The sequence below is a fragment of the Neofelis nebulosa genome, chromosome 2 (genome assembly GCF_028018385.1).
Source record: "Neofelis nebulosa isolate mNeoNeb1 chromosome 2, mNeoNeb1.pri, whole genome shotgun sequence".
Taxonomy (NCBI): Eukaryota; Metazoa; Chordata; class Mammalia; order Carnivora; family Felidae; genus Neofelis; species Neofelis nebulosa.
The window spans coordinates 126,765,119-126,790,690 of NC_080783.1; the positions used below are offsets into that span (position 1 = coordinate 126,765,119).

The following is a 25,572-nucleotide window of genomic DNA, read 5'->3' on the forward strand; positions in this document are numbered from 1 at the left end:
GCATCAGGCTGTGTGCTGACAGCTCAGAGCCTGGAGCCTGCTTCAGATTGTGTCTCCCTTTCTCTCTGCCCCTCCCCTGCTCATGCTCTGTCTCTGTCTCAAAAATAAATAAATTAAAAAAAAAAAAAATTTAAGTGTTCTTAGTTTAATTGTATTATCAAAAATGTATTACCCTAAACTTAAATTTCTTTGATTAACTTCTGAAGTTAACCTATTTTTCAGATATTTATCATTCACATCTTTTCTCTTTAGCTAACTGCCTAGTCTTTCCTCATTTGTCTTTGAAAAAAGTTATTTTTCCAATCAACCAGTCTTTTCTGCTTATTTATTAAGGACAGCCACCCTTTTGATTATTCCAGGTTTTCCCCCTAGGTGTGTTGCTTTTAATAGTTTATCATATCCAAGTTAATTTTTGTTACTATGTTAAATCTATGTTTTCCTTTGTCATCTTCCCTTCCTAGTTCATAATTTGGTTTATAAGTGCTAAGGACTGGGTGTTAGTGGATTAAAGTAAAAGACTGGATTTAGGAATGAAAGTTCTGTTGTAAAGGGCGTAGAAGAAAATCTCTTGTGCTATCAATACCTGGATTATTGTCTGGTTTACACTTAAATGAAAGTTTAGAAAATTTATAAATGTATGGCCAATAAATAAGTATATAATAAAATCTGGTGAAAGCAACTAGATAAACAAGACTTGGATTCAGAACACCAATAATTAAGTGCTGGCTCTACCACTTATTAAGCTGGAAGACTTTGGACTTTTTTTTTTTTTTTAACATTTATTTATTTTTGAGACAGAGAGAGAGAGCATGAACAGGGGAGGGTCAGAGAAAGAGGGAGACACAGAATCTGAAACAGGCTCCAGGCTCCGAGCTGTCAGCACAGAGCCCGACGCGGGGCTTGAACCCACGGACCGCGAGATCATGACCTGAGCCGAAGTCGGACGCTTAACCGACTGAGCCACCCAGGCGCCCCAAGACTTTGGACTTCTTAATCTCACTCAATTCTCATGATCTATAGTAACAGCACAACACTTACTGAGGGCTTACTATGCATCAAGCACGATTCTAAGAATTTTACTTCTGTAACATTCAAATATCACTCTACAAGATTACAAACACCATTTTGCATAAGAGAAAACGTATAACCTAGACAGGTTAAAATAACTCAAAACTCATACACAATTAGTAAATGGCAAAACCAGAATTCGAACCTAGGCATTTTGTTTGATTCCAGTGCCCCCATCCTGCCTCCAAATCACTCTATTATTATTATATGGCCTCTTTCATCTTTAAAATGGGAATGATACTATCTATCTCACAGGTGTGGTGAGAGGATTAAATGAGGGGATATACAAGAAAGAACTTTATAAAGTATAAAGTGGCAAATATAAGGAACCATATTATTAAGGATTTTTGTGAATAACAAAAAAATCAGATACTATGTATGACTTAAAATTGGTTACAAACAAAACAAGCAAAAAAAGGAGAACCTTCTCACACTGCTGGTGGGAATGCAAACTGGTGTAGTCACTCTGGAAAACCGTATGCAGGTTCCTCAAAAAGTTAAAAATAGAACTACCTATTACCCAGGAACCACACTACTAGGTATTTACCCAACGGATACAAAAATACTGATTCGAAGGGATACAAGGACCCTGATGTTTATAGCAGCACTATCAACAACAGCCAAATTATGGAAAGAGCTCAGACATCCATCGACTGATGAATGTATAAAGAAGAAGTGTTATATATGCACAATGGAATATTACTCACCCATAAAAAAAGAATGAAATTCTGCCACTTGTAACAACATGGATGGAGACTGAGTATTATGCTAAGCAAAATAAGTCAGAGAAATACAAGTACCATACGATTTCACTCATATGTGGAATTTAAGAAACAAAACAGATGAATATAGGGGATAAAAGAAAAAGGAGGGGCAAACCAGAAAACAGACTCTTAACAATAGAGAACAAATAGGGTTACTAGACAGGAGATGGGCAGGGGAGGTGCGGAGGGGCTAAATGGGTGATGGGTATTAAGGAAGGCACTTGTGATGAGCACTGGGTATTGTGTGTAAGTGATGAATCACTCAATTCTACACCTGCAACTAATGTTACACTACATGTTAACTAACTGGAGTTTAAATAAAAGCTTGAAAAAGAAAAAAAAAGATGGTAACAAATTCCTCAAAGCATATACTGAGAACTAAAATCCTTACATACAGTAACCTGTTAAAGGTACCATGGAGCCCTTAGGCTCTTGCTTTCTGGCTGGAATAAAAAATTCCTGCCTTAGCCTAGAAGAATACACAATTAGTTCCATAAAAATGATAGTGCAAAGCATGATCCCTAACAAGACAAATCAGTTAAATATGCCAGTTTACAAACCTCATGAAAACAAATTCAAGTGGTCTTTCTTCCTCTTAGTCTTGCCACTCCTTCATCTCTGGTCAAACACCAAGAACTCGGTTTATACCCCTCCCTAAGATCTGTAATGCCACACCTACCTACCTACCTTCCTCTGTTTCTATCCAAACCCTCCACGCCCTCTGAGGTGCATTTAAAGCCCCAACTTCAAAGTTGTATCAATCGATTTGTGCCTATAGTCTTCTCTTCTTTACCTGACCTCTCATTACTTCTTTTATAAAACTACTTAGTCTCCAGTTACATTTTCTTTTGTTGAGATATAATTCACATAACATAAAATTCACCATTTTAAAGTATATAATTCAGTGGTTTAAATTATACTCGCGAGGCTGTGCAACCATCACCACTAATTCCAGAACATTTTCATTGCTCTAAAAAGAAACCCTACATCCAGTGGTAGTCACTCCCAATTTCCCCACCCAGTCTCTGGCAACCACTACTCTATTTACTGTCTCTATGGATTTGACTACTGTAGACATTTCTACAAATGGAATAATAGCATTTGTGATAATTTGTGTCTGGCTTCTTTCACATACAATGCAAGGTTCGTCTATGTTGTAGCAAGTATTAGTGCTTCATTTATTTTTAAGGCTGGATAATAATATTCCATTGTATAGCTATACCACATTTTAGTTATTCATTTATCAGCTGATGGACCTTTAGGCTATTGTGACTAATAATGTTATGAACAAGTTTTTATGTGAACATGTTTCTAATTCTCTTGAGTTTATACCTACAGTGGAATTGCTGGGTCATATGGTAACTCTATATTTAACATTTTTGAAGAACTGCCAGATTGTTTTCCATAGTGGCTATACCATTTTACATTCCCACCAGCAGACCATGAGAGTTCCAATCCCTCCACATCCTTGTCAACACTTGTTACTGTCCAGTTTTTGATTAAAGCTATCCTAGTGGGTATGAAACGGTATCACGTTGTGGTTTTGGTCTGCCTTCCCGAATGTCTCTAGCTACACTTTATCTTATGCAATACATATTCCCCTAATTCACAGTCAGCAAATGTTTTCTGTAAAGAGCCAGACAGTAAATATTTTTATTTTTGCTCTGCAGATCACACATGGTCTAAGTCACACATTCTCCTGGGTTTTTTTGTTTGTTTTTTTAAACAACAAAAGCAAATACCATCTTAGCTTGATTGCCATACAAAACCAGGTCTTATATTGTAGTTTGGCAACCTCTACTTTGTGTCATAATTAGTGTTACCTTCTCTTGTATCAATGTCAACTTTGTTGAAAGCAAGTTAAGAACTATTTCGTATTCCTTCATAGTGATTTGTATACAGCTCATGAATACAAGAGCAGAAGATCTAAAATTACTTAAACTGAACTTCTTACACAAAGAATGTCCTCAATTAAAAAAAATATATGTATCTCCCCACAGGTATTTACACAATATAAAGTACACTAGTTTTTAAAATGATTCCAGAAAGTAAAAAGTCATTTTTTCTTTTGAAATTGGTCAGCTTGACTACAAGTACCATAAGAATCAGAGAAAAAAAGTCTTTCATAATGCCCTCTGAAATCAAAATTATATTTATAGTTAATTTACTTATTAAAATAACTTTCTAGCATCAAATGTATTTTAAGGGACTACTTCCAAATCAAGTATCTCTAAATCCTATACCCACAAATAAGATTAAAATTATAGTAATATACTTCGGCAGAAGTTGATATATAGTTAAAAAAAAAAAAAAAGTGAAACCGTAACAAAAGGTACATGTTTCTAGCAAATGTGAAAATCCAGTAATTTCAACAATTTGAATTTGATGTTCTGGAAATTATAGGTTGACCATTATAGAAGGGATTGGTTCTACAAAGAAACTCTTTGATATAGTAGAATGAAAACTAATATAAGAGACAGCAGACATAACTATTTATCTCTGGGCAAGTCGCTGAACTTCTTTGGAGCCCAGATTTCTCATCTTTACAAGTAGGAGTGATTCCATCTGTCCTACCTTTTTCACATAACTGTGAAGATCAAATGAGACAAAGTTTATAAAAGTTTATAAAAAGCACTCTACAAATAACATTACTCACATATTGTTAGAAGAATTAAGCAAAACCAAGCTTTGATTATTAAAATAAGTACAAACAAGAGTTCCCTGGATCTTCATAGATAACAAGCAATTCTCCTAATGGTCCCAATGACATCAATGGACACTATGGTGACTCATTTTTTTAAAGACCAATAGAGGAATGGAAATCAGCACAAACTGGTCTCACATTCTGAATAGCATAAAGGTTAACCAAGTGCATAAAAGTATTCAGACCGGTTTCCCAGGTCTCAGGAATCTAACACAACATTTTGCATCTTTAGCTTATTCTAGCTAAAAGAAAAATGTACTAAATATTCCTTTAAACACTAAACAGCCTGCTAAAATTCAGTGGAAACCAAATAGTAACCTCAAAAATCAAGTCAGAATCCATAGTAAAGTTTTGATGAAGAGAAAAGAAGGGATAATAGAACAATGATAATATCTAATATTCCATGGTAAGTGGTTCATATGGACCATACCATGTGATTTTCATGGCCTAAGGTAGAGTTACCATTATATCATATTATAGCTAAAGAAAGTGAGGCTAAGAAAAGTATCTTAACCAAAGATCACACAGTAATTTGCATAGCTGGGATCAGAATTCAGGCAACATGATTCCAATGCCCACATTCTTAACCTCAACTCTATGCTGTCTTCCTAAATTGTTTACCAGATTTTATTTTCCATAGTAAAAACAAAACAAGAACAAAATTTTTAAAAAGGCAAAATTTCCAGATGTGTGCTTCATCTCATTTTCTTTCCATGTCCAACTACTACAAAACTGATAAAAAGTAGTCAATGGCCAGAAGACTATACAAAATAGGGTGATGAAATGAAGCGTTGAGATAACATATCTTGTATGTACTCATTCTAATATCAGCTTCTATTTAATTTTAATTCAAAATTAAGCCTTGTTTCAGCAGGTTTCTTTGCTCACAGTGGCTAAATTCTTTTAAGAAAACCCATTCCAATGGGTCTGAAATGTGCTAGAATACCTGCCTCAGAGAAGGAGCACTTCAAATATTTGAAATACTGTTCGTTGACAGAAATGACCACCAGGAAATACTTATTATCACCCAGGTCCACCCACATTCCATCAGCATAACCAACTGATCCCACCTCTCCACTTTCCCTACTCCCGTTTTTACTTATGTATATATATACATCAATGCAAGGTCTGGTACATACTGAGTCTGCATGTTTACAGAAATCAATATATTACAACAATCTCCTTGAAAATGCAATTCCGATCAAAGCTTTAAAATACTTCCAACTCTGAAAATTACTTTGAGTACAACATTTCTGCCCAGAAAATTCTGACTAGAAAGAAAACTAATCCTGCTAAATATTTGCTTAATAGTAGTATCTAACTCTATTTTAAAGTTAGGGCTGAATGAATTACAGCTTTTATCTTTCTTTTACCTAAAGAATATCGTACAAGGAGAAAATAACTCCCAAATCTTGCATTTGACAACAATATGTTGAAAGACAGCGACCAGAGGTCACAAACATGGAAACATTTAAGGATATTAAGAGTTGCCAAAGAAGCAACATTTAATAAAAAAATTAAAATTACAAAAATAAAATGCAGGGTTACAAGAACAATCTTTAAATTGTCATAAAAGAAATATTTCCATGATATATGATAAAATTTCCAAACAACCACATACACAAAATACCACAAATAAATGGAAACAATAGCACAGTTAAGCAGTGCCTTTGTCATGAAACACCAGAAAATATGATTATAGAGGAATTTCTATGCAGAATTCTTGACAACAAGTATACCAGATATTTTCACTGAAAAACAGAATTCTCAATATAGAGCAAACTAAAAGACCGATAGGTTACCTACAACATTCATACACATTCACAATGATTAGAAATTTCTCAGTATCTAGACTGATCTTAATCCTTTGGTAGATATGAAACTATCAGAACAACAGCATATATAAATTGCAAAATCTGAAAAATGCTACATACAAGTAAATTACAAAATTACCAACTCTTAACAATTGTGTTTGAGTCTAATGCTTTCGGACTCACATAATTTTCAATGTTCTTCAAAAATGAATTATTATAATATTTTACTGATAAAAATTTACCAATTTAAATAACTTCATATTAGTTAAAAGATACCAATCAATAAGAACTATTAAAATTCTCTGAGTATAAAAAAAAACTTAGAGGCCTAGATCTGGACTAAGCTTGTTAACTGGGAAAAAGAATTTAGAGTCAAATCAAAAACCACTTGAGTACAGGAAAAACATTAAGTATTACTAAAGTCTTGAGGGTCAGGGTTCAAAGGCAGATACTACAATTAAACATATATGACTAAATTTCCTAGAGGCTAAAATCTTAACATTTAGATCTAGAGTCCTGTTTCTAACAATGCCTTTTACTGGCTAGACGTAAATAACTGATTTATTTGCCTAAATCAATCTAAGGCATACTGAGCCCAGCAAACATCAAACTTAACTCAGTATCTGGATTAATACCGGGAAAAAAAACCAGTATTACAGTGGTCCCTAATCTTACAAATATCCATTATGTTGATCTACTACGAATACATGGCAGTGATAAAAGAAAATAAGACCAGTTGACTAAATTTAGTAACACAAAAATATTATAATGCCTTTGTGCAAAGTGTTAGTTTGATTAATTTATCAATTGTATGGCCTCTAGGTAACAACAACCATTGGAAAAAGCCAAACATTTTTCCAAAAGCCAATTCTATGTTGAGAAGTGGCTCTACTCTGAGGCATACATTCATTTTTTATTCCTTTAGTCTGCATTTGCTGAAATGTATTTACAAATTGGGCACCAAGTTCGGGGTGCGGGGGGAGGGTGGGTGAAGGAAAGAAAAGGAAATCTGAAAGACAGATACATGCTGTCTCTCCAAATCAGAACAAAACCTCTCTAGCTCTAACTGGCAGGGCTTCCCTACTAAACAGCAGCAGTGCAGTGGACGCAAACACACTGGAGTGAAAAAGCCTGCCAAATTAATGTTATGAGAGCAAAGAGAAAGAGTAGAAAAAATTTGGTCATTTATTAAAGGTTCTGTCAAAACCAGGGTAATGAAGCATACAAAAGGAAACGGAGAGGTTTACTTTTACAAGAATATCTTGTTATCAGCACACAAAAGTGAAGCAAAAAGAACTGGGCAGTCCAAATACAATTCATGAAAAAGGCTCCTGATCATTAAGAATTATTAGTAAATGTCTAAATTAATTTCCTTTTTTTCAATACCTGGCCTGGTATAAATCGTTGTGTCTGTAATCCGAGGAAAATCCCACAGCACAGGTTTCCCACCGTACTAAAATAAAATCTCAGACACGTCGATCCCTTCATCATCTCCCAACCTATCAGCTCCTCTCCTTCTCTCCTAAATCTAGATTCCAAGAGAGGTCATCAGTGTAGCTTAGTAGCTAAGCATAGACTTTGGAACCTAACTTCTGGGTCTGAAGTCCAGCTCTGTCACTTACCTGCTCTGTAATCGTAGGCAATGTCTTAACCTCTCTGTGCCTCAGTTTCATCATTAGGATAACAGTGCCTACTTCAGAGGGTTACTCTGAGTAAATAAGTTAGTATCCCTAGTGCATATGTATAAATGTGCCTAGCACAGAGTATGGGCTCTATATGTGTCCGCTCTTCATCATAATTATACCCTTTTGAGTTAGTCTTTGACCAGCTACCTCTATTCTGTGTATTCCTGTGTTTCCCCCCAAATCAGCCAATGTAACATCAACCATGAATGAATCTTAAGATCTTTCTTCATTGCAGGAGACAACACCATTATGTAACTGACATCACTACGACACATTCCTGGTCTGAAATCTCACCTGGACCTTCAGTATTGCACATCAATCCTCTTACCAATCATTGTTATACTTCCTCCCTCATTCCCTCCCCCCCTTACTAGTATCAAGTCCAGTCACTATCATCTTTTTTCCTCAAGTCCCACTCAGAAGATAAAGTCCCTCCTCACATTTAAAGGTCAATCCCTCTACCTGCTCTCTACTAATCCCTCTGCAATCTTCTGTCACGCAAGCTAGAAACATGCATGCCCGTGTACAATCTGTTCCCCAAATATGATCGATAGCTACGTCCTGTGGATTTTACCTCCTAAATATTTCTTAAAATTGTTTACCCTTTTCATGCCTATTACTTGTTAATCAAAGCACTCATCATCCCTTAACCAAGTATTTCCATGAGCAATCAGAGATTAAGGAGAATCAAAAAACTGCAACATCAGAAGCTGAGGGAAGAGCAGTAATACTGACATTCTTTTTTAGCCTCCACCCAGCCTTACACCCCTTGAATCTATCCTCCAATGCAAGCCAGAACGATTTATTTAAAATGCAACCCTACTGTGGTTCCCCTGCCTAAAATCCTTGAACAGTATATACCACCCTCTCCCTATGAATTCTTAACCATTCAGGTTAAGAGACTAGCCCTTCTCCCCATCAACCGTGGATGTACTTCAAAAGATAGGAGAAAAAAAACCTTTTTTTGTTTTTAAGACTAAATATAATTTTCTGAAGAATAGAAGAGGATCCAAAATTTGGTCCAAAAATTTCAATTCTCATGGAGTCTACGACTCCAAAAAGGTCCACTCTTCTAGAGGACTTAGGACCAAGCTCATTAACAGGGCCTGTAAAGTTCTCCATGATCTGGCCCTGGTCCATGTCAGCTTCACCAGCTGTCCCTCTATGTGGGCAGATATCAAGAATTGGTGAAGTAGACATCTGTTATTTTTGCATGTCTAGTATCCCTTCCTCCTTCTTTTGGTAACAGCATCCTGACTCTCTGTTGGGAAATAACCCATCTCCCTCACTGCAGTTTTGGTGGAACTGTCAATCAAGATGCCCCACCCTCCAGTGGGCAAAGGAGATCTCTTACCCCTCAAGGTAGGCCATTCAGGCAGATTTTCCTAAGAAGCTGAAATTTGAGGAGAGTGATATAAAGGCGGATAATGGTTAAAGTAGATTCATTCTGACTGTGCTACGCTAAAGACGCAGTTTATTCCTGCTACCTAGGTCTCAAGCCCTGCACACTGACTGCCCTGGTGCTTCTTGAGGCTTCCTGAGGCCTGCATGCTTATTTTTTTCTTACATTCTATTATTCAACATCCTTCAAATACACGTATTTTTCTGCTTAAATTAACCATTTTAGCCATTTGTTCATCCTTTTACTGGAAAAATATTTATTGAATTACGTGACGGTTAGCTGTAGGTGTCACTTGGCTAGGATACAGTAGTATCCAGTTACACAAACAAACACAGAATCTAGGTGTTGCTGTGAAGGTATTATGTAAATGTGGTTAACATCTAACATCAATTGACGTTAAGTGAAGGAGATTATCAATAATGCAGGGAAGGCTCCATCCAATCAGTTGAAAGCCTTTAAGGGCAAAACTGAGGTTCCATGAAAAAGAAATTCTATCATGTGGCTGCCAGAGAGTTTCCAGCTGCCCTACCCTATAAATTTTGGACTTGTTAGGCCCCACAACAACATAAGCCAATTTCTTGAAATATATCTCCACTACACACACACACACAATTATTTATGCATATATATATATTTATGCATATATATATGCATATATATATGCATAAATAATTGTGTGTGTGTGTGTATGTGTGTGTGTGTGTGTATCCTACTGGCCTGTTCTTTGGAGACCCCTAATACACACACCTACTGGTGCTAAGAACAAGACAAAGTCTGTTCCTGTTGCTTGCAACCAAAGAACCCTAAGTACTGTTATATACGTGACTAAGGACAGAGTTCACAAAGAGCTCCCTGTTTTATCCATGTGCTAATCGTTTAAGCTAGGAGTACAATTTTTAAATTCTAAACCTAATGGCAACAAAAATAATTTTCTAGATTCCTCCAAAGTACAGGGAATTAAAGAATGAAGGCATACTTAAGAAAGAAAGAGTGTCTAAAATAGGCAGAATGGGTGGGTTCCTTTACTCTAGTTCAGGAATCAGTATACTCTGACCTGTAGGCCAAATAGGGCTCACTGCCTATTTTTGTGTGGCCTATAAACTAAGAATGGTTTTTACAGTCTTAAACGTCTTTCTTTTAAATCAAAAGAAAATTACTATTTCATGACATGTGAAAATTGTATGAAATGTAAACTTCAATGTCCATAAATAAAGTGGACACAGTCATGCTCATTTGTTTACATATAGTCTATGGCTGCTTCTGCCCTACTGTATTGCAACAGAGACCGTATGTCCCTAAAAACCTAAAATATTTCTTATCTGGCCCTTAACAGAAAAAAGTTTGCTGACCCCTGCTCCAGTAAAGAAATTCAAAGAAAGTATGAATTTTGGCAAATGGGCAAGAAAAGGGTAAAACTGTTAGAAAAGAAGATACAAGAAAAAGAATATATTAATTGTACTACTATTTATTGAGTATTTACCATATACAAAACACGGGGTTTGTTTTGTTATGTTTGAGAGAGACAGCACACGTGTGTGCAAGTTGGGGAGAGGAGCACAGGGAAGAGGGGGGTGGGGGGGGGGGGAGAGAGAGAGAGAGAGAGAGAGAGAGAGAGAGAGAATATCTTACGCAGGCTCCTTGCTCTGCAGAGTCAGATGCAGGGCTTGATCCCATGAGCCTAGGATCATGATCTGAGCCAAGATCAAGAGTCGGATGCTCAACCAACTAGGCCACCCAGGTGCTCCTACAAAATACTGTTTTGAGCACTTTACATATTAATATTTCTAATCTTCGCAACATTCCTATGAGGTAGAGACTATTATCCCCATTTTATAGATGAGTCAGAGGCTAAAACAAACTTGCCCAAGCTCAACAGATATAAATTACAGAACTGGGATTGCAACGCAGACAGTGTGGCTCTAGCACCTGTGAGGTTAACCAACAACACCATACTGCTTTACCACTGACCTTCTGGTCTATCTCATCTGCACTGCATTAATTTAATGAGTTGATTTTCCTTAGAATTGAAATATTACAAACTCTGTAGATGAATCAATACTAGAATAAATGAAGAAGTTTGTGGCAGTACATTCCTTTGAGAACATGAGGGATTTCCAAGACCTATGCCTATCACCCTTCTTAAAGATAGGAAAGTGAGGAAGACACCCGTTGGACTCAATCATCACTTTCCCCTATCCCATGCTTGAACTCAAAAGTTTAGGCAGGCTTCCATACTCAGGCTAAGATAAAGCACATTCTCTTCTCATATATCTTGCCTCATCACGACCAATTAATTAAGAATCTCTGGATGGTGGAGCTGCCTGGGTGGCTTAGTAGGTAAAGCGTCCAACTCTTGGTTTCAGCTCAGGTCATGAGCTCATGATTTGGGAGATCAAGCCCCACGGTGGGCTCTGCACTAACAGTGCAGCACCTGTCTGGGATTCTTGCTCTCTCCTCTTTCTCTCTGCCCCTTCCCCACTGGGGAGCACTTGTGCACACACACTCTTTCTCTCAAAATAAATAAATAAACTTAAAAAAATAATAAATAAAAGAATTTCTGGATGGTGGAGCCAGGATGTGGTTATTTCTCAAAGCTCCTCAGTTAATTCTAACATATGGCCAAGCCAGAATGGAGACCCACACATCAGTATACTTCTCTCCTTTCAAGAAGAGCAGTGATGAAAAAGAATCCAGGTAAGGGGAAGGGCAAGGCTAGAGATGGGAACTTGACAAAACCTGTCTTTGAAGAATGGAATTTTTATTTAGTGCTACAGTATGCTAGTAAAGAACATTTCTAGTCTTCTTGCCTCACCATCTGAAAACTTTATTAAAAAAAAAGCAGGTATGAAAACAAAAATATTTGTATATATGCATATACATATATTTACACAAAAAAATTTCAGTAAGGGTACACAGCAAACTGTTAACTATTATTTTTTGCCTTATCTGTACTTTTTTCTTGATCTGTACTTTATATGTTACCTGTTATTTCTTCTCATAATGCATGACTTGTTTAGTTCAAAATAATGAGCTTTTTAAAAACAGTGTGACTAAAAAGATCTTCAAAGATTACTTTAATTATACTTTGAATAGAAAAATAATTATATAAAAAACTAGCAAAAATTACTTGGTGCTTTTTACTGAAAAGCAGTTTACTTTTTGTCAGTGCACAAAACATAAAATCTCCCTACTTCTCTGTGCAGAGGAGATCTATATTCTAACAAATGTATTAATAAATCTTCCCCACCAAATGGCTATTACTAATTAAAGTCTTACTAATACTAATTTATAACAATACTGAGTGTGAGAAGAAAATATTTTAAATAAGAATAAAATGGAAATATTTTGAAGTTTTACTAACACAAATGTCTATCACACAGGCTAATTTTTACAATATTTATAGTAGTCTCAATTTAGTTAAAATAGCCTCCTTATATGGATTACACATTTAAATGAATTTTAAGTTTTTCATATGGCTTCCAGCTTCAGAAAACAAAGAAGTAGGCAATGGGGGTGGTAAAGCAGTACCCGAGCAATCAAAGGGCTTGGCCAAAGGTCTAAAGCCATAATGAGTTAATGCTCACACGTGTTGTCATTTGTTTGCTGTTGTGATACTTCGGTAAAGGACCCAGCTTCGTATATATTCATAAAGCACAGAATAAAATAGAATCACCAAAGAATAGAATCTCCAACCTGGTTAAATGGTAAGTCTCAAGAGACAAAATCACATCAGCAATGCTAATTTTTTAAAACATAGCAGGCAAAAAGAAAGACCATCACCATGAGGGAAAACAGATGGGTTTTTCAATCCGCTGGAGAAAAGAACCGTGACCCAAAGCAAGGTAAACCTCTGCAACGGACTGGGGCTAGCTGTAGACAAGTCAACGTGGAGAGGCTACTCATAGAAAATAGCCCTGTATGAACTGCCTAGGTAGAGTTAGCATTTATTACATTTATTATGATTAGCCTTCATCCTAGTGGCGAGTGTAGTACCCACAGGAGGGATTTTTCATTACAAAGGTAAACTAACTCTCTCAGAACACTAAGAGCATTTGGAAGTCTCACTCAAGAGTGTGTCTTAAAAAAGAAAATTAGCTCATATAATTATAGTAGGGTCAGGACCAACATTTAAAGATTTTAGTGATGGTGTCAGCAATTCAATTTAAATTTAAAGGTGAAAGTACCTGAGAAAAATTAGCCCTTTTTGTAAAAAAACAAAAAACATTTCTACTTTGAAAACCAAAGCATAATTTTTTTTGCAATGTTAAACAGCTTCTCATAAAGAAACTTACCTGAATCCAGCAAAAACACTAATTAGATTAAGATTCTATAAAAATCGGGTGTTGGTTCACAAGTGTTACCTAATATAATAACTATTCTGATATATTTTTAACTTTATGAGACTCCAACCCTCAGAAAAAATGTATGAATAACTCTAAAGATGATATATAATGGAACTCTATAAAAATAAGCAGGAATAGCATAGTGAGAGATGTCTAAAATACGTACCAGAAATGTAAAAAGAGAAAGAGAATGTATCTCCTATATATAACTATATACCTAGTTACCAAGTTTAAAAGGAAGGAAAGTTGGATTGCAAACAAGAATATGCCCGAGATACTTCAATCAATAAACCAAAGATTAAAAGGCATATTTGACAGAAATGTTGTTCCAAATATTCCAGAAAGCTCACAGCTCAACAGCTTTTTTTCTTTACTTTGCAATTCAGAGGTGCTTTTAGAGTTCTAAATCACTGCTAGGCACTAAAAGTTCTCAAGCCTAAAACTGTAAATCTTCAGAAATCTATAATTTTCTAGTCTAGTTAAAATACATATGCTTGGCTTTTAAAAAACAATAAAACAAAAAAGCTAGCCAAACTGTAACTTATAATCTGAAAAATATACAGACACATGTGCCTACTTAATGGAACATTTTACATTTCCAGGTATAAAAGCATTACACTACAAAGTTACAGTAACTAAAATCTAGTAGCAACATCAGAGTAGGCAAATAAAGCAAGCCTAAAAACTAAAAAAAGAAAAAAGAAAAAGAAACTCAAGCATATATTTTATTTCCAATTCTTAAATGATCCAGCAATTCTAACACAAATGGGAATTTTTGATACAGAAAAACACAAAGGTGTATGCAAACAACAAAACCAAAAAACCAGGAAACAAAAGGTTTTCAATAGAAGAATGGATAAATTACTAGACATCATTAATGGTTGTCCTTGGGGAAAGGGATTTTCACCCTCTAAACTATACCTACCAAAAATATTTAAATGTACAGAATAAAATAATTCTACTTCTTGGAATTTATCCTAAGGAAACAATTAAGACTGCATGGAACAATTCAACTGCAATGATATTCAGACCAGTACTTACAATAAAAAAACTGAAAAGTATACGAAATCATTTAAATGAGGGCAAATTCATATAACAGAATACTATGCACTGATATTATTTATTCTTAGATATTATTAAAATATACTCATTTTTCACAAAAATTCACAATATATTATTTTTTTCACATTTATTTATTTTTGAAAGAGAGACAGAGCATGAGCAGGGGAGGGGAAGAGAGGGAGAGTCACAGAATCTGAAGCAGGCCCTAGGCTCTGAGCTGTTGGCACAGAGCCCAATGCAGGGCTCGAACTCACAAACCACAATATCATGACCTGAGCCAAAGTCGGACGCTTAACCGACTGAGCCAACCAGGCACCCCCACAATATATTTTTAAAAGGAAAATGAAACATTATGCTTCTGATCTCCTTTAAGTTTATTTATTTATTCATTCTGAGAGAGACACAGACAGAGAGCCCGCAGGGGGACAGAGAATCCCAAGCAGGCTCGGCACTGTTAGCCCAGAGCCCAATGTGGGCCTCAAACCCACGAACCCTGAGATCATGGCCTGAGCCAAAACCAAGAGTCAGACACTTAGCTGACTCAGACACCCGGGCACCCGTGATCTCATTTTTTAAAAGAAAAAAATACGTATGCATTAAAAACCACTGGGAAAGATATATACCAAATACTAATAGGCTGAGAAGTAAAATTAAGGGTTATTTTTTTTTTTTTTTAGCTTATTTCATGCACTCTCAAAAGGGGCATTATCGCCCCCAAGGGGATGAAAATTGGCTATTGAGGGCAAAAGAAAAAAAAGGAAAGAAAAGGAACATTTTTTGCTTATAAAACACAAATTAATATATAATACATAAACAGAGAGGCATTAAAATTTTATAAGGGGGTACAATTAGAAAAATAATATCTAAAAAGACTGGGGCAGGACGAGCGATAATGATAAAAAGGCTGAGAAACACTGCCTCATTGGTACTCTCAATTTTTCTACAATGAACTCGATTATTACTTGCGTTTGAATGGTAATATATGTACAGTTAACTAATTAAAAAGACATATACGATGGAAGTTAAGACAGCATTAATTTTCATTATTGAATATAAAATTTATTCCTATACTGTCTTTAAAACAGAATACAGAGTTTTTAAAATATAATACTAAAATGAAAATATAAAGAAATTGATAAAGTACTGCATCAGAACATCTGGATTCACCTGAAGAAGTAAACTACAGATTCCTTGGCCTTACTGCAGACCAATCAAGATTTCTATGAATGGGGCGAGTGGCTTTTATTAAATGAGGCATATTTATATCATCATCCCACTCCATGGAAATATGAAATGCAGATAGATTTTAATTTAAGTCTAAGAGATTTTTAAATTATGTACTAAAGTGATAAAATTAAACTAAGAGCCTAGAAATCTAGGAATCCCTGCTAAACTCCTCCCTTTCCTTTAAGGAACTTGATTCAAATTTCTTCATGAACTCTCAAACACACCCTATTATTCACTATCTCTACTGGGTACAAGGCACTGTGAAGAATATAAAACAAAAAAGGAATATTGATAAATTTTGCCCCTATTTTAGGGGCAAATAAACTCACTTAGGCCAACATAACCATTGGCTTTCTCAAGGCACCATTAGTCACAAAGAAACACAGGTTTTCTTTGCTCTTATGATGCAAATTAAACAAGGAACAAAAGTCACTGTTGGATAATAATAACTAAGATGCAGTCAGTCACACTCAGTTCTCTAGTTAGTATACTTAACTTGGCACATCGGCCTTCAAATACGCAGGATTCCAAATTCTGCCTACACCAAATTCAAAATCTCTCTTGTTAAATAAATCCTCCAGGTTTAAAATGTTAAACCACAATGCCAAGATTTATTGCATACATAAAAAATGAAACTACCTTGGTGCATAGCTAAAAGTCCTATTTAACTGACTGAGAATATACCTGGATTAGTCAAAGTAGTGGATACAAAGTGTAAGATATCGCTCCAGTCCCTAGCAATCTTATCCAATTTCTTATAGCCACCAAAGCCAACTTTCGGTGGTCTTAATACTAACAGTGTCAGCAATAATAATTAAGTGCTTTTTGTATGCCACACACACTCATTTAATCTTCAGACATGTCTGAGAAATAGGTATTGTTCTTTTTCCATGTTACAGATGAAAAAAAAAAAAACAACAACGAGAAATAAGGAGGTGAAGTTGCAGCTGGTAGATGCGATCTGTGATCTGCAAACCTTCACTGAGTGTTTTTGCCTGCTGACCACAAATATGTTACTACCAAATGACCAAATATTCAAAGTGAGATTTGGTGTTATCATCTCTCTATATAAATAAATTTAAAACTTGTAATTAAATAATTATCCATAAAACATCATATAAATGTATGTGACTGAGGCAAACCTGAGTGAGAAGAATTGAACAGAAATTGTCCAAGTTATCAATAGTACAATACTCTTCCCATTTCTCTTGCTCCTTAAACCCCAAAAAAGGCAACTTAATTTTGCTTGGTTTTAAAGTACAAATTTTAGGGGTGCGTGGGTGGCTCAGCTGGCTGAGTGTCCGACTTCAGCTCAGGTCATGATCTCATGGTTTGAAAGTTTGAGCCCTGCATCAGGCTCTGTGCTGACAGCTCAGAGCCTGGAGCCTGCTTCAGATTGTGTCACCCTCTCTCTCTGCCCCTCCCCTGTTTGTGCTCTTTCTCTCTCTCAAAAATAAACATTTAAAAAAATTTTTTTAAATAATGAAATACAGATTTTATCATTACAGCCTTTAATTCATTTTATCCCATAAGAATCTTCATCTTTAAAAGTTGTACTAAATTTCATTTCATATTCTATAATGAATTCATTTTAGAACTTTCATTTTCCTTTCTCTTAATTTTTTTTAATGTTTACTTATTTTTGAGAAAGAGCGGGAGGGGCAGAGAGAGAAGGAGACAGAGGCTATGAAGCAGCTCTGCACCAGGAGTGGAGAGCCAGATGTAGGGCTTGAACTCGTGAACCGTGAGATCATGACCTGAGCCGAAGTCAGATGCTTAACCAACTGAGCCACCCAGGTGCCCCTATTACTTTTATTTTCTTATTATAAAATATATGATGTATAAAAATTCAGAAAATAAAAGGTATAAAGAAAAAATAAAACCACCTATAATCCCAACTTCAAGATAACTTTAGTCCTTTTGGTATTTCCTTTATGCCTATATATGAATAGGTATTTTGTAAAATTTAGAACTGAAATTATACTATATAAACACTGGTAGTCTGTTTATTTCTCTCCTAACAATAGAGAATTTTTTAAAAATCATGCAAATACAATTCTGATTGATTTTCTGCAAAACACTTTGGCTTATTGGACTTTTTACATAAAGTGTTCTCTCTCTTGCAAGTATTGGAATGTTTTTAAAAACTCGTTAAGTTTTACTGATTAAATAAGCATTTTCTTTGGACTACTAAAAAACGGCACACATCCATCTTCAGCACATCAATATATCGAAGACATGGTTATGGAAGTGTTATGGCTGCAAAAGATCAAAACCGTGACAATTCACTCTAGACACAAGCTCAGCCCAGTACACTGGAACCCAAGAAAGCCAGCTGAGAACACCACAAAGCGAGGATTCTTTATATCCAGTGTTGAAGGCCTAGTGCTTACATACGCATGCGAGCAGATGGTACTGAGTGGTGACACAATCTCAAGCTCGTCCCATTGATGACAGTAGTCCAAGTATAAAACAAAATGGGAATAACAGAATGACTACATCATCTAAACCACTCTACTCATGGTTTCAACTGCAGATTTTGGTTGGTTCTTGAATTATAATACTGTCCTATTACAATGTGAAAACTGTGTATGACACTGGAGTACTATGAGAAGTCGCTGAATATTTATTTAAAGTTCAAAGGAATGTTTTACAATGAAGTTTGTCCTAAGTGTGAAACTATTCAAAAGACACAAAAACTTTTTAAAAGGAGTATACTATTCAACCAATTTGAGTTACTCAAATTCCAGACTTACCATTTGGATGTAAAAGAAACACCATCCAAGTAACCTACTACCTGAAAATCTAAACAAACAAAGGTGAGTCTGAGACGTAAGATTCACCTTCTAAACTCACTTGCCTGTGGTTTTTCTTAAATTAATCTGATATTCTTAAATAATTAAATTAATCAAAGTCACCTGCAATTTTTAGATATACACTTCTACAGGGCAAACTGACACTTCTACTTTATATGCAAAACAATGTCCGGAAGCATGAAAATTTCATACCAGGGGTTATGTCATTACTAAACTGATTCTACGATTAGAATGGAAGAGTGGAATGTACAGGAAAGCAGTCTAAAAGTTGTCATGCAGAAATATAGCAAAAAACCCAAAATAACAAGAAGAACACTTCAAGGATACCAAGAACCAAAATGTCATATAAAGTTTTATTTTTTACAGACCAGTTGTCTTACAACCTTAGTATCGGACAACTGGAAACAGTTTAAAACAGTATTTTAAAATACGTTCCTGCTTCACAAAAACAACCCTGTTCATTCTATCTACATTTATTGTACTGTACTTCCAACTCAAATCAACATGACAGATCCCACACTCCATGAAATAATGTTACTGCCACACGTGGTAAGGTTCATCATATCCTCTCTGAAGGTCCCTATAGGCCACCATCTCTAAACTAAGTGTTCTTTTTACTCATTCAACATTAATTTATCTCCTCACAGCTCACATTTCATCAATTTTGGTTCTGTTTCGGGGAAAATAAATTTCTTTTCTAATCATAGCAACTTCCATGTGTTATTTATTCTCCTATGGTTAATCCTGTATCATAATCCTTTCTCTTTTGTAATCTTCATCTAAAATAGTTTCACTCTCTAGATGACCTGCATCTGTTTTCATCTCTTAGGCATCCATTCCTATTAGGTATTCATTTGAAAAAACTCTAAGCTTAAATTTATTAAGACATTAATTCATTTAAAGGATTAGAAGCTTTATAAATACACAGTTTAGAGATCTCATACTATCGTTCTGCCTAACATCAGTTGGAATAATGGAATATAGTTTTCAGAAAACTATAGTAAATTTTTAAAGTTAAAAAAAAAATAAGAGACATAGAACCAAAAGATGGTATCTTGAATATGAATACAAAAGATGATATCCTGAATGTTTTAAAAACTAAAAACATTATAGACTACTCAGTTAAAATCAAAGTGGAAATTATACTTTCCCAAGTTTTTAGTCTTTACTTCCCTCCTCAGGATTTTTACTGTGTGATTTATTTTAAGTAACTTAAACTTCGGGGGGAGGGGGGGTGAGGGGAGATTTACAGAGGAAAAAAGGTTAAACCAATTATTTCTGAGGAATTTTCTAGACTCATTTGGAAGAAAAATGATGTGTTACACTAAAGAAAGGATTATAAGAATATAGGGATTCACCTACTTGTTCATTTATTCATGTTTGGATATAAGTAAACTATAAATACTTATTGATCACTTGTGTGCTTTGTAACTGTGGTAGTCTCTTCTGGAAGTTTGCTGTCAGTATGATCCTTTATAATTAGAGTTTGTTAATTGTCATAAGTTATATAATTACTTTGAGTTTTATCATCTGTAAAAAGTGAACAATATTTTGCAGATTTGCTGTGCAGATTACGTGAGATACAGTAATTTTATCTTCAAAAAAACATTACTTCCCTTCTCCCTGTAGATCCCTCTAGAGATTAGGACACTGATCAGTGGTTCTCAACCTTACTCTGAAAAATCTCTTCTTTTGTCCACAAATTCCACATCTTTAGATTTTTGGTAGATTTTTGTCTACCAACTGCACTGACATTTAATTAACCAGATAGGTAACAGCTAATCAGAAGTCTCAAACTGCCAAAGGCATAAACACTAATGAAACTCAATGTTAGGTTCTTGAGGTGCAAGCATGTTTTATTTCATTAACAGCTTACAAATCACAATATATGATAATGATTTGTGATAATCAGTCACAAAGATTTGAGTCAATACAGTTATTGGTCAAAGCAAAGACATACAATATTTCACCTATTTAAATCTATTGAGAAAACATACATAATTTTCATAAGGCTTTTTACAATATGGGAATAATTTGTTCCTTTCTCTGCAGACCCCTAGGAAAAACGTAATTTATTTACCAGGTTAGTGATTTTCTATGTCTAAAGAAACTACTGGTTACCCTACGGATTTGTTTTAAGCCAGTATCATTAGTAACACCACCTTCAAATTCAAAAGTTACATATATTTATCCATAAAGGTAAGTAGGTAGTGATACCCTGTGTCTTCCCTGGTATTTGTAAGAACAAAATCCAAACCCTTCACCAAAGCCTGATGTGGTTTGATTCTTGCCAACCCCATCCCATCCACCAGTCTCTTCTCAGCCTATCACTATGGACTTCTTAAACGTGACCTACTGGTTCCCACTTCAGGGCTTTTGTACCACGGGGGCCCTCTGCCTACTTCACTCTTCTTGCAAATCATCACATCTAGCTTTTATTCATTCAGGCCTCAGATTAAATGTTACCATCTCAGAGCTTTCCCTACTATCACTCTACTATTTCACCGTTACAGCTTCCTCATGGCATTTGTGACCTCTGAAATTACCCTGTTCCCTTATTTGCTTATTATTTCTCTCTACCACCACCAAACCCCACCAATATCAAGAGTTCCATGAGAACATGTTTTATTCACTGCTCTATCTCTAGCTCCTAGAATACTACAAGGCACCCAATAATCATGCAGTTACTATTTGCTGGATCACTGGCCAAGCTGTTTAAGACTATTCTGGAGAAAGACTGATTTCTTAGTAAAGAACTTACATTTAGCATTCAAAATTACTGATTCAAAAGAAATTTAAAAAAATGTTTTTGACTACAGAGAATAAGAAAAATGTATACAACATTCAACAAGTGAGCTTTCTTTTATGTCTATCCTTTCAGACAGAAAATATTTCACACACTTCGTATGTCACCTCATGTAAAAAGTAAATGAATTTTGGGTGCCTGGGTGGCTCAGTCGGTTAAGTGTGCGACTCTTGATTTCAACTCAGGTCATGATCTCACGGTCTGTGACCTCAAGCCCTGCATCAGGCTCTGCACTGACAGCACAGAGCCTGCTTAGGATTCTCTGTCTCCCTCTCTCTGCCCGCCCCCCCCCAAATAAATAAACTTTAAAAAAAGTAAATGATTTTTTAATTTCAGTTTTATTCAAGTATAACTGACATAAAATTGTGAATTTTCTTATAAAAAAGTATGCCATTAGCTGCTAGCCACTCAACCTAATAACTTATTTTTCCTGCCAAGATGCCTGCAGGAAAGCTTCTAAGAATATAAAACATACAGACTGAGAAGGCCACAGTTGCCCTAACAGCGACAGTGCTGGAATGGCCCAAAACAGGGAAGATCCTGCTCTCAGCTATGGCTGGGAAGGAGAGAGGGGTAAGAGTGATCAGACCTAGGAGAATGAGTATAGTTCTGATTTCTGTTGAAAGATCTTGAAACCAATTCAAAAGAGACTCAACTGGAATCTTGTAACTGTTTTGAATACCTGAGGTCTCTTTGGCAAATGAAATCTCATTTGATTGACAACACATGGGCTTTTGCAGTTACACATAAGAAAAACACAGTATTTGTAGTAAATAACACACACAATCTTTAATACTATGTGCTACATTTGCTTACTAATTTAAAAATATTTTTAAAAATACTTTTAAAAGGAAGAGCTTTAAATACAAATAACTAATGAAGAGTTTATTTCAGAGTTTAGAAAATATTTGAAAACTAAAAGAAACATTGAGAAAGGTGTAACAATTCAGTGGTTTAGAAAATGTAAATACCTTAAAAGTTATCACAAGCCTCTATTTATTTTTTAAAAACTGGGGTTTGCTTCTTTTCTCAACTGGTGGTATTAAAAGAAGACAGGGAGCAGATAATCCACAGCCCATGTGAGTTTACTTACCAGTCACAAAGAAACATTAATATCAGTCTGTAGGCTAACTTTCTTGCTTATTATTAGCCAAGTGGAAAGTACAATTTAGCACAGAACTAGAGCCAGGTACCACAATGACTAAGAATGACATCTGCAAATATTTTTTTTAATTGATAAATTAAGTAGGGAAGGAGAGAATATTAAAAGTATTATTCTCTCTGAAGATTCTATACTCAATTTCCTATTTTTCATTGCTCCGTATTTCACTGCCCACAGCATTCTAAGTGTTTAACGAGAAGTCTGCATTTCACTTTTCTTCACTTCTGCTCACACAACTGATGCTTGTTGTCCAGTTGCATTGACAAATGCTGAAAGACCACATTCCGAATTTAACCTTACAATGAAGTATTTTAAGATAATACCTCCAGTAATATAATGTCTAAAAGTGAGGGGTCCTTTTTAACTAAGAACTCCAAATGCTAAATAAATAACATTTCTGCAGACTATCCATTGGTCGAAGAAAGCTTAAACATATGCTTTTCACACATGAAATAATAGGAATCTTTTACCCTTCAGTTAAAAAAAAAAGTAGTTGGGGCGCCTGGGTGGCTCAGACGGTTAAGCGTCCGACTTTGGCTCAGGTCATGATCTCATAGTCTGTGAGTTCGAGCCCCGCGTCAGGCTCTGTGCTGACAGCTCAGAACCTGGAGCCTGCTTCGGATTCTGTGTCTCCCTCTCCCTCTTCCCCTCCCATGCTCATGCTCTGTCTCTGTCTCAAAAACAAATAAAAACATAAAAAAAAAAAAAGTAGCAACAACCAAAGCATACATAGTGAGTCCTATGTTCTCTAATTCTTCAAAGTCTATCCATTAGGCTCAGACTGTTCCTTTTGAATTTCATCTCCAAACTGGGTGCACTTGAAGACCCAGAGACTTTCACAACAATGACTCCTAGCAACTCTCCTCAAATCCTTCCCTCTTGCTTTCGGTTAAACCCTCAGATGTGCCTTACCTGTATTAAGCCATCCTCCTTGCCTTCAGTCCCTTTCTTCCTCAATTTATTCTGTACTCTGTAGCTAGATTCATCTTCCAAAAGATAAATGCGCTGATTGGGTCACTTTCCTCATATCAAAACATCTTGTGCTCCTGAATAAAGTCTATACTTCTCAACCTAGCATTCAATGACTTCCAAAGTCTAGCCCAATAAATCTCTCTAGAGCCTTATCGCCGTATTTTCTAATTACACAAGCTTAGGCTTCTGTCAAATCAACCCCCTGTCCTCCAACTTGTCCTGAACTTTCTATCTTGGCTCATGCCATTCCTACCATAAAGAATGTCTACCACTCCCCTCCAGCTGCCACTGCTCATGACCTTCTTGCGTCTCTGCATTTATTCATGTAAACAAGGACACACAGATGATATCTCCTGCCCTACCCACCCCCCCCATCGGGCAAAAAAAAAATTAACAACAGCTAGCTTTTATTAAATGCTTACTTTGTGCCAAGCAGTTTTACATATTATTTCTAATGCTCTCAATAAACTTAAGAAGTAGGCATTATTATTCTGCTTGTAAAGATGAGAAAGCCAACGTTCAGAAACACCAAATCATATATTTAGGAAGTTATCTCAAATTAAATTTGAGTTAACTCAGTAAGTTGCCTCAAATCATATACTTAGTAAGTGGCAAAGCAAGGATTTGACCCCAGGCTGCCTAAGTCCAGAGCCATTGCTCTAAACACTAAGTTGCATTGCCTTTTTTTTTTTTGTCTGAACCATGTGACTATCTGAAATGATTTAATTTTACATGACATTTCCACTTACTGCTTCTTATACAATAAGCTTTCTCATGTTTGTCAGTTTAGCAAAGGGAGAACATGAAAATGCTACTTCTTTCCAATAAAAGAACAATGCTCAAATTGCAACTTCAAGGAATGTCTTTTCTTGCCACAAAGATTACTTTCACCTAAAATATTTTCAAAGAAATTCATTCCAGGCAACTTTTTCAAAGATGATTGCAAATTACTATTCATACACTGTGATGGTTTTACAGATTATTAATAATAAGAGGATTTTGCGATTACCACCCAAGAATTGTAACAGATATCTATCAAATTGGCAAAGATTGTAAAAACTGACCTACTCAATGCCATTGAAGGTGCAGTGAGACACACACTCTTATACACAGGGTAACCACCCTCTGATCCAGTTATCCCACTTCTGGGAATCTATCCTAAAGGAAGAAAAAAAAAAAAAAAACAGAGATGCAATCAAAGATAAATGTACAAAAATGTTTGCCCCAGTGTTATTTAAAATAGTAATATTATAAAGAATCAACCGAGAAGTCCCACACTAGGAGACCAATATCCTGTTCAGAGAAAAACGTAGGAACAAAACGATGTATATAAAAGTATAATTCCATGTTTTAAAAAATTAAAAAATGTGTACATGCAACGAAAGAACTAGAAAAATGTACATTAAAATGTTAGCAGTAATTATTTCTAGGTGATGGGTTATAAATGATTTTCCATTTCTTTACAATTATGTTCTTTTCAAAATTTGCCACGGTGGAACATGAATTACTGCAAACAGGAAAAAAAAAACATTTAAGTGGCTATAATTACTGAAAATGATCCTGAACCTAACAAGGGCATATTACTTGGAAAAGAAATACTTCCTAGTGAAAAAAAAAAAAAAAAAGTCAAACTGGTTTTGTTTCCAGCTTCTGTTATACTCACACTTACTTTTAAACTGTGTAAAGAATGTCATCCAAAATTCAGTAGTATTCACACAATTGCACTAGGCTCACTATCTAAAAGTCA

At 35.5% G+C, this 25,572-nt stretch overlaps 1 protein-coding gene across 5 annotated transcripts in view; it reads right to left on the minus strand.

The window, feature by feature from the left end:
* Positions 1 to 25,572, minus strand: part of RAP1A (RAP1A, member of RAS oncogene family) — a 79,050-nt gene that overhangs the window by 46,563 nt on the left and 6,915 nt on the right. The window contains exon 1 of one of the 5 annotated variants that reach the window (XM_058716212.1): positions 24,890 to 24,983. The exons of 3 other annotated variants lie outside the window; for them this stretch is intronic. Coding sequence is in view for 1 of the 2 variants with exons in the window: in XM_058716213.1 (XP_058572196.1) it covers positions 24,890 to 24,903 (14 nt within the window). In the remaining variant the exon portion in view is untranslated. Of the gene's footprint in view, positions 1 to 24,889; positions 24,984 to 25,572 lie in introns of those variants that run through there. One more of the 5 variants, XM_058716213.1, reaches the window with a different exon arrangement.